Source organism: Nicotiana tabacum, chromosome 21 (genome assembly GCF_000715075.1).
Source record: "Nicotiana tabacum cultivar K326 chromosome 21, ASM71507v2, whole genome shotgun sequence".
In the NCBI taxonomy this organism is placed as follows: domain Eukaryota; kingdom Viridiplantae; phylum Streptophyta; class Magnoliopsida; order Solanales; family Solanaceae; genus Nicotiana; species Nicotiana tabacum.
The window spans coordinates 82,279,917-82,290,327 of NC_134100.1; the positions used below are offsets into that span (position 1 = coordinate 82,279,917).

The 10,411-nt window shown below is 33.8% G+C and overlaps 1 protein-coding gene across 2 annotated transcripts; it reads right to left on the bottom strand.

Annotated features, from left to right (window-relative positions):
- Window positions 1–4,568: 4,568 nt before the first annotated feature.
- Window positions 4,569–9,882, bottom strand: LOC107807418 (secretory carrier-associated membrane protein 1-like). 2 transcript variants are annotated; one of them, XM_016631784.2, is made up of 13 exons: window positions 9,532–9,882; window positions 8,367–8,426; window positions 7,226–7,336; window positions 7,061–7,123; window positions 6,801–6,834; window positions 6,565–6,687; window positions 5,988–6,050; window positions 5,808–5,901; window positions 5,645–5,690; window positions 5,489–5,556; window positions 5,287–5,335; window positions 5,009–5,074; window positions 4,569–4,924 (listed from the first exon to the last, which is right to left on the bottom strand). In XM_016631784.2, the coding sequence occupies exons 1-13, from the start codon at window positions 9,592–9,594 to the stop codon at window positions 4,838–4,840; spliced, it is 927 nt and encodes a 308-aa protein (XP_016487270.1). In that variant the 5' UTR covers window positions 9,595–9,882; the 3' UTR covers window positions 4,569–4,837. The 2 variants fall into 2 exon arrangements, with proteins under 2 accessions (XP_016487270.1, XP_075098247.1); XM_075242146.1 differs by lacking the exon at window positions 8,367–8,426 and having other exon boundaries at window positions 9,532–9,736.
- Between the last annotated feature and the right edge of the window lie 529 nt (window positions 9,883–10,411).

Genomic DNA, 10,411 nt, shown 5'->3' on the forward strand with positions numbered 1-10,411 from the left:
TACGTTTTTTCACAAAGATATTATGACATAGTATGAATTTTAGTGAAGTTAGCGGGGTGGTGTGGCACCCCTACCTCATAAGGTAGATCCGCCCCTGGCTGTGATAGTTTGGGCATGTGAAGAGAAGAGACATTGATGCCCCGGTTAGGAGGTGTGAGAGGTTGACCATGACGGGCTTGAGGAAGGGCAGGGGTAGGCCAAAGAAATATTGGGGAGAGGTGATTAGGCAGGACATGTCATTGCTTCACCTAACTGAGGACATGACTAGCGATAGGAATGTGTGGAGGTCGAGAATTAAGTTGGTGGGTTGACAGATAGTTATGAGTTTATCAGTAGTACTAGTACTATTCTTGTATTCTTTTATTCTTAGCTCTTTATTACTGTGTTATGTCACTCGCTTCCATTACTTATTATATTACTGATGTTATTGCTTGTTGCTTTATTTTTACCGTTTTTTTAGCCGAGGGTCTATTGAAAACAGTCTATTTGCCTTTATAGGATAGGGTGCGTATACACTACCCTCCCCAGACCCCACGTATGGGATTAAGGTGAGTTTGTTGTTGTCAATTTTGACTCATTCATTCAACAATCCTTCTTCGAACTAAGCTTTACATGGCTCATTACTAAGCTCCTAAGCTAAATCACACAGTCAATCATCGCAATTCATGTCGTTTGAGTATTTATGGTCACTGAATGCAAGTGTTTTTTTGTGCACAAGTATCTCCAAGCTTGAGATAAAGACAGTAAGCCGAGTCCTATGCCATTACTCCGCTATCTCCAAACTTTTTCTCAAACTAATGACTTTGATATCAGTTATTGGGTTTAACCAATCTAAAGATTTTTAATATAATATGATATTATTTGATTTGAGCCAAACTAGCATGATTTTTCCAAAAGGCCTTACTCTATTAAAAGTATTCTTACATTTTATATGTATCTTCTTTTTCTTTTAATTATTAATGTGTGGAATTTTTGCTTGCACACCTAACAATGTAAGACAACGTGTAAACTGCAACCTTCATCCTTAGTAATCATGATTAAACCACCGAGGAGGATTGTAGGATGGTTGAGATTGATATCTCTCCATTTTTAACAAGAGATTTCGATTTCAAAATTTTGAAATAGAGAATCTTTTGGCATGCATTGGGTGTTTTATACCTCAGTAAATTCAAATTAATCATGTGCAAATGCCTACTAAATGATTCTAAATTAAGAAAATGAATTCAGGTCAATTACAAAAGATTGTCCAACGTGCTAGAAAGTAAAAACTCAACTGCCAGTACAAAATTATTTCAGTGTATAGAAAAGCTGAAGGTTTCTAATTAAGTGCCTAATAACAAACATTGCTGCAACTTTAGGACTGCAGATTAATTATGATATGCTTTTCTGAAACTCAACAACCTTAATTATCCGAATTAACTAGCTAGGGAACATGGAGATCCTGCACATCACTGGCTAAAGTTATTATCTTAACAAAGTTATGGGACACAAATTAATTAATTCATATAATCATGCTCGAACTTTAAAATTATAAAAATATGTAGAATAAAATATGATTGAGTGAATTGTCGTTTCACTATCAACTTCGGTGAAGCTTTAAGTTTTTGAAAAGAAAGAATACATTGGATGCTTGCTAAAGACCCACCAAAATTTTCCAGCTTTAATAGTTGGCCTAACATTTTGGAATTGCTCATGAAATTGGGAAATCCTTTGACATATATATATATGTATATGCATGTTACTAATTGACATTTAAATCTTTTAATGCAGCCACCTAATCTTTTACCTTTAGAATCCAATGTAAAGCTTAGCTCCAGTAGAAGATAGCAGGTATCCAGTGGAATAGTTGAGGTGCGCACAAACTGACTTCGGACACCATCCTATCTAATAAATAAATGAATAAATAAATAAATCAGGATTATATACTATAGTTTCTCTGATGCAAGCCAGCTTGTTTCGTTGGTCTTCTGTTCCAAATTTATAGTTCAATAATATGCCAAAATGCTCAACACCTCTTATTTAAATATGAAACTATTAACTTTACTTTGTGCATTTTAATGTGTCTTATTTTTTGTACTTAAATTGCCATTATTATAGTCTCTCTCGAGGTGGTATCTCATCTTCTATAGACTCTATCATCCCTACTTTTAACTTTGAGGACTCGTTTTCGGTACGAGGGATAAGGGATAATTAATCCCGAGATTAAATTTGAGATGAGTTTAATTATCGCACGTTTAGTTGAGATAAAATCGTGGTATAACCAATCGCGGGATTAGTTATCCCATAATTGTAGTATTTTTTTATCCTCATAGGAGGGTGAGATAACTAATCCCAGAATAATTAATCTTGAGATAATTTGTTTCCCCACCGAACAAACCATTAAGCTTATCATAGCATCCCAAAATATATTTAGTTGTGGCAAGTGTTAACTAGTCAAATCCGATGTCCTTGGTATGTACATATAATTTGCCACAAGGAAAGGAACTTGAGTGTGTCTATATATATATATATATATATATGTAAATGCCAAAATGATGGGAATCCACCTTCTGCTGAAACTGTTTCCTGGATTTAATTTGGGAGAAGCAATTTATACTTTAATTTAAATCAACATATGCATATCGAGTGTTATTTTTAATCACTTGCGCATTTATTTTAAGTTATATTAAAAATCTTCTCAACTCCATAACACACCATATCATCTAGCCCATATATATCAAAATTGTTCTTAGCTCCAAAGTTAAATGTGCGGTGGTAAGAGTTCTACAAATCCTTTCATATTTTTCTCCTCTTAAAAAAAAATTATTTATTTTTATATGCAGTGAATCTCTGCGAAATCACTCGTCCAACCAACTCGGCCTAAAATTAAAGAGTTACTAATTACAAAAAGTGATATTTTCTTATAAATAGTCTAAAAAAGTGACATATAAATTGAAATGGAGGGAATAATATTTTATAATTACTCGAAAATATTGAAGTTTTGTATATGTACTCTGCAAAAAAAATTAATAAATCAGTCACTGAGGTCGATTACACTTGGAGGAAGGCATAATTTATAAATAAGCTTCCTACTTCTCTTCTTCTTTAGGAGTGTAAAGTTAGATTCTTAATTAGTCCAAGAAATACAAGATATATTTGGTTGTGATCTCACCAGATTCTCTTGCTTAATTTATTCTTTGTATCCAAAAAGGAAGTCACCTATAAAATGAAGCCTTTCTTATTTTTCATAATTAAAAATCTTTCAATTCAATTATAGAAGGACAACTGGACAAGTTATGCAGATATCTAGAGGGAGGCTAATTTAGTAGCTGATGATTTAGCCAATTTGGCCTTTAGACAAGAGTCTTGTTTTATATAGCATGTAGTTTTGCCTTCTAGTATTTTTTCATATTCACTTGATTTTTAGCTAGTTTTCTTTGTTGCTTTGTTTAAATATTAGGAAAATACGCAAGTATAGTATGAAATAAATTAGTTCATGAAAAAAAAACCATAGCAATAGTTGAAAATTTATACGGACTTTTTGAATTTTTAGTTGATTAAAATGAAGAAAAGCTAATTTAGATTTATTATATCACTTCAAGTGTATATAGCTATAATATGCAATAATAATGTCATGTTCCAACAATGTCCATTAGTATTTTAAATAATTTTCCGAGATCCTCTCACAATAACCCTTTTATTAAGCTCTTTGCTAGAAGTTCTCTAATTACATAAATCCCTGAATATATTAGGTACCCCCCCCCCCCCCCCAAATTTAAGAGTTAAAAAGCTCATCAAATTGATAACTCTCTTTAGAACATTAAATTGTCTCTTTTTCTTTCACTTAACACTCTTACTGAGAAACTGTCATTAGAATTTATATTTCTTTCACATTTAAAAAGAAAAGAGAAACAAGATTTGCGAGGGGAAATTGTCATTGAATTATTTGAATTGTTAATTGATAAATTATCAATAATTAATTTAAAGATGTTCACTTCAATTGCATGACAACCGGATATCAACAACCAAACTTCTCTATAACAGCCTCGTTTGTTCCGATATTTTTTGGTTGCTATAGTGAGGTGTTGTTATAAAAAATATATATTATAACATAACATAAAAATCAGTTCCAAAAATAACTTGACTTTTATAGTGAATGGTTGTTATACAGAGATGCTGTTATAATGATTCAGTATTAGGTCCCAACCGGATAGCAGACTTTTTTTTTCTTTTTTTTACTCCTTTTCTTCACAATTTTCATTTTTGATAATTTTATTATAATGTAAGAAAACCATCTACTTGAATGAAAAAATTTGTCTTCATGAGACCATCTCCTTTAGCGCAATGGAAAGTTGCCGCCCTGAGATCATAAGGTCACGAGTTCACCTCTTACGAAAATGCAAGGTAAGAACGATAGGTCCAATGTGTTTCTGGACACAGCGATATAGTGGGAATTCAGTGCATCATGCTCTACTCGTATGAACATCATCTACTCTTCCTCTATTGCATTTCCGTTGCTTGACAAGAAACGTCCCTGCTCCTCCAAGAACAATGAGAAGCAAATAAACAGACAACAAAAACTCACAGTAGAGCAGTTCAATGATTTTGTATACTTGCATAAGGTGATAACGTTTTAAGAGCAAGAAGATCCTCAGAGACAGATAGGAAATGTTACCAATTAACATCAATTTTCTCAAAATGCTCGTGATTATACGTACAAATACATCTTCAGTATAGCCGGCACTGACTTCACTATGTATTTCCAGTGCTCAAGTATGATATATGGTATGAGAAGAACGCAATCAAAGAATTCAACAGTCCGAAGATCAAACGACTGCCTGCTTTTGCTCCTATGGTGTCATAGTGCTGCCATCATCGTCGATCTTGCAGCCTCTTTCTTCATTTCAGCAGCTTTACCACTTCCTCGGAAATACATGTAGACTTGCTGCACATTGCACAACACACGGAAAGATGTTCAGGTAAGAGAAAACAGCAAAAGCAATGAGATAGAAGGGCAGATTGTTTCGACCTGAATAACCCATATGCTGATCAGTGATTCAAGACAGAAGAATGCAAAACCGATGAAGTAGAATACCTGCATGTAAAAGCAGGTTTAAAGGTCAATTTTTTCCCCCAAAAAATCAAGTTAAAACATAATTCCACCTTATGGTGGGAAAGGAATTAGCCATTAAATTCAACTGTAAGACAGCAACTAGTCAATGAAACATCTAAGAAATTTTGTTAAGAAGACAACCATGCGACTAAATTCTAGTTCAGGCAAAATTTTAGACGGCAAAAGAAACTTACCCCAACCAAACCATTCCAGCCTAAAAGATCAATTGCAGGCAAGATACCGCTGTTAAACAAGGAAATGTAAAAGAATTAGTCATTCTATATTCAGTATATTGGATATAGCTAAAACTTATACATATAACTCAAAGCATGAGATCAGCCAGGAATTTCATTGTACCAGCACAAGTGCCTGTTCTAATATGACAAAGCAACTTACGCTAAAGATTTCCCCTTGAAGAATATTGGAGGCGCCACAGCAGCAATGATGCAGAAACCGATGTGAAACTACAAGATGAATATAAACAATCAGTATTGTTCTCAAAAATCAACTCTAAAAATCATGAAAAACTAAAAAGGGTGATGTAACATTTACGAGATAACATAAGAAGAACCACCCAAACTTCAGTGCACTATCCGTCCTGCAAACGGAATGGAAATAATGAAATAGACTTTATGCGAGGTAGAAGAGCATTATCAAATAAAAAGATAGGTAATGTAAAAGTTATTTCCGACAATGAGGGAACACAAAAGAGTACCTCATTGCACGATAAAGAGGACGATACCACAAAACATAGGCTCCTGGGACACCTGATATTAAGTAGATAATAGCAAGAAGCCAGATAGTTATACCTACAATGACAAAAAAGAAAGTTAGCTGGTTAATTTTCACTTAAGGATAAAAGAATTAATTGTAAAAGGACGAGTTCAGCAGCAACCTTGTCCTTTGATCCAGGCAACAGTGACTGCTATAAGGTTCCATAGAAGACAGGCTGCCAAACCTGCAACTCAAAATACCCAAATTAAATTAATAAGTGCATTAACTAGAGAGACAAATTAAAAGAAAATCGTCTGATTTTAACAATTAAAAATCATATACCATGTCCTAAAACATTTCTAATAAATTATGTAGCAATGTTCCCCCGTTCTCTTGTATCTCCAATTGGAGTGGCAGTTTTAAGATAAAGATTCTTTTAGAAAAATTACTTGCACACACATGATTCCCAAACCTAATCCAAATATCAAAGCTATCAAAACGAATTTTTGGAATATTTTAAATCCACATTCGAGCGTCATTTTGGTCATTTGCACAACAAATTTGTTGCCTGAAAATGGTTTTGAGATTTAGACATCTAAAATGGAAATGCATTAAAACCGTATACAAAGTTTTGTTTAAAATAAACCCAACCTACTAGAATAAGTAGGAAGAGTTGCATCTCAACCTCCAATAGACATTTAAACTAAAACATTGAAGAATATTGCAGAAATATCAGATAGGGATTAGATTAAACATACCCAACAATGTAGTGAATGCAACATACTGCAAATTCTGTAGATGGATTGGAATTTCATTTGCGATATCATGATGAATGATGGGGAAGAAAGGTGGCCAATTCTTTTCCTCTATGACAATACCAGCTGTAGGGTAAAACAGAAACAAAATCAGCTCACACATAAGGAAAGCAGCCACCAGATGCCCTGATTTTAGTTCAATTTTACAAAAAAAGGTATGTGATACAGTCAAGAACTACCTCTTGCTATAGCATCTTCCCTCCTTTTCAGTTCCTAAATGAGACCAACAAAACTGACAATTAATTTAGTGTATAAAATGCCTACAGACAAATATAGTCAACACCATTGATTTTTTTTAAAAACAAACACAAGGAATCTTACAAACTAAAACAAAATATCTCTCTATATAATGAGAAAAAAAGTGAACTTAGATTTTTCCATATGTAGCCTAAGCAAAAGCATGATATAAGTAGCCGCAATAGAGTGTAAACAAGCCTACCTGTTCTTTTTTCCTCAGTTCAGCTTCTTTAGCTTGAAGTTCTTTCTCTTTATTCTTCAGATCCTGAAATGTTATATAAGCATGTACTTAGTGCCCGAAAAAACACTAGTACAGTGGTCAAGCAAGAAAATTGTATAAATGTTAAATTTAACTATTCTGTTTCACCTTCGAATTATCAAGAGGGATATCAACAGTTGCACCACGATCATAGTCAGCAGGTTCATGAGGAAGAGGTGAAAGCCTTGAGTTTGTAGCAGGGGCAACACTTACAGGATTCTGGAGATTTAGTGAGTAAAATAATACATAAGCAAAATAACACATGATTGGTACGGACAAACAGAGAGAACATGCACATCCACATTCTCACTAGTTCAAGAATCAAAGATCAAGCATCGCATTAATATGTCAAAAAGAAATGGAAATAAAGACTCAAGTCCAACTTTAACATGATTAACGGATTTTTGTTCCATTTTTATCAGAGTTCAAGTTATACTAAATCAGTAACCAGAAGCTCGCTGCAGTCCTTAAATTAGGCTATGGGCAGAGGACAATGTGGAGGACGAAAAAACAGCCTTCTTCTTGAGGTAGTGTGGGTAGATATTCACTATTTGGAACCACTTAAATGATTGTGGCATTCACTATTACTATAAAATCAATTTAAAATATTTGAAAACAGTTCCTATTGGACAACGAGGACATTCATGGCTCTGATATTCTAGGTCCATTGTTTCTTGCTAGGTGATGGGAGTCCTTTCACAAAACAAAGCCCTTAGCCTCTGCCTTTATGAGAAGGATCTTAATGTCGTTTCATGATTTTCATGATCTTTGTTCATTTACAGATCTCAGATTCGCAGGTACTACCTTTTTCTCACTTTTTTTGACATTCTTTCCTTTCTGGGATGTCCAAAAATGTTCTGTACAACTTCATTTCTATACATCTTTCACAACAACAAACCCAGTGTAATCCCACAAGTGGGGTATGGGGAGGGTAGTGTGTACGCAGACCTTACCCCCACCTTGAAGGTAGAGAGGTTGTTTCCGATAGACCCTCGGCTTCTATACATCTTTCACAACTTTCAAAAAACATAAAAATCACTTAACTATGTCTAAGTTCTACCTAACTTTTCAGCCATTTTCCTAATATCTTCAATTATCACTAAATATAATATATAAATGAAATTAACATCTTAAACTCTCTGCCTCATCAAATGGCTCCATATAAAGTGGGACAGAGAGAGTATTGGTTTTGAGCAGCTCGTAGTTTCAAAATGAGAAAATCAAATTATGAAGCAAGGAATAAGCTTACCATCATATAAAATGGACCGCCATCATAATTTGATTGACTCTTTCCTCGAGCTCCTTGGTCCTTAAGAAAAAAGGGGGAGATTATCTTATGAAGACACTTATCTAAAATGCACAAAACAAATCATGTAGGTCACATAAATAGAAGCAGCATATGCCAAAATTTTAGAGAATCAATACACCAAATATGTTCTTTCTGAGACTGAAACACATTAATGACTTTAACATTCAAATAATCAAAATATAAACTCAACACAATAAGAAATATGATTCTTTCCCTGGCCTTTAATAAAGCTGCTCAGTAACATATAAATTCTCTCTATATCTCCAGCAAATTCATTCCATACAATAAAATGTGACAAAGTAATCCGATTGTCACCAATTTTTTAGTTAGCCAATGCACTCCGTCTCGTGTAATTCTACATTTTGTATTCTACGATATGAATTGAGAGCAAGCCAGTTCAATGAAATTAACTTAGCTCCTAATCCTAAAGAACAAAACCCCCCAAAGAATCTTTCAATATATTCTCCAGTTGATTAATGCTAAACAAGAAGAAATTTGTAAAATGAAACCAAAAACCAAAATGACATTCACAGATCCGGAAATTGGACCAAACAAATAAACAGAAATCAACCCCAATATCCTCTTCAACAAGTACATAATTTCTAAGTCAGGGAGCGGATGTAGAGTCTGATTTAGCTTTGGCTCGAATACTGTATATATGTCTAACAATCCACTAAACAAGTAGAAATAATAAATTTTGAACCTAGTAAATCGAATGGGCTATGGTAAAATCGCAAACCCATAATGTTCAACTCCTAGATCAGTCTATGTTTCTAACATGAAAAACAAAAGACCCACCAACAAAAAGAATCTGAAAAACCCACCAAACAAAATCCCGAACCCGAACCCATAATGTGGCGAAACCCCGAATTAGAACCCTTAATATGGCAAATCCCAAACCCGAACCCAAATCTAGGGTACTTTTCTGTTTCTAACACAAAAAAAACAAAAACCTACCAACAAATAAAATCTGAAAAACCCCACCAACAAAACCCCACATTTTCCTTTAAAACTAGAAATCAAACCCACACGAATTCATCCAAATTACAGAGGGGAAAATACATAAACAAAAAGGAAGCAGAAAAGAGTTTATCTATGAAATTACCGAAAAAGGGTTCATTTCTTGTTCTTCATCAAAGGGATTGTCATTGTAATAACGTCCAGCCATCACCAAAAAAAATAAGCGCAAATATGGAGAGATCTACAAATGGGGTTTTGAAGGTAAAATCTTGAAGAAGTGAGGGTGGATATATCCAATTATGTATTTATCACAATGAATTGATGTGTTGTAACAGATTTATTTATTTGTTTGTTTGTTTGTTCCTTTATGTGAAAGCAAGTTGTAGTTCTACTTTCCCAAAAGAAATTTTGGGGAAATTCATGTGATAGAAAAGATTAAGGCATGTGAGAAGTTATTCCCGGGGGATAGAAGAGAGAGAAATCTTTTGGGGTTTATATAGGTTTTGTGAGTTTTGGAGAATTTGATAATTGGTACTCCAGTACAAAATTAGAATACTGTTTGGGTTGGGGTGTGGGAAAGCGCGCGGGGGGGGGGGGGGGGGGATAGGTTCTTAAGTCATTCTCACTAATGTCCAATATCCTTTTGGGCTCCGTTAAATCGGATTTCTAGTGTATAAAGCGTATTAGAAGAAAAAAATACTCTTTTAAGGATTTATTTCATTCTTATAGCTCAAATCTAAGACCTCTAATTAAAAGTAGAGAGATTTTATCCCTCTCGCAATAAATGTATTAACAATGATGATACAATTGATGAATGATTTATCAAATACCTTTAGGAAGTTACTTTTATTTGAATAGGTTTCTAATCTAAAAGGATGGTAAAAATTGTGTTTTGAAAGTCAAAAATGATTTGACTTAACGGTTGTTCCAAGTACATTCTTACTACTATATATATCATTATCTCTTGTAGAGCTTATTTAATTTCATATAAAATGGTTTTATATGAAATGATTGTATTAAATTAG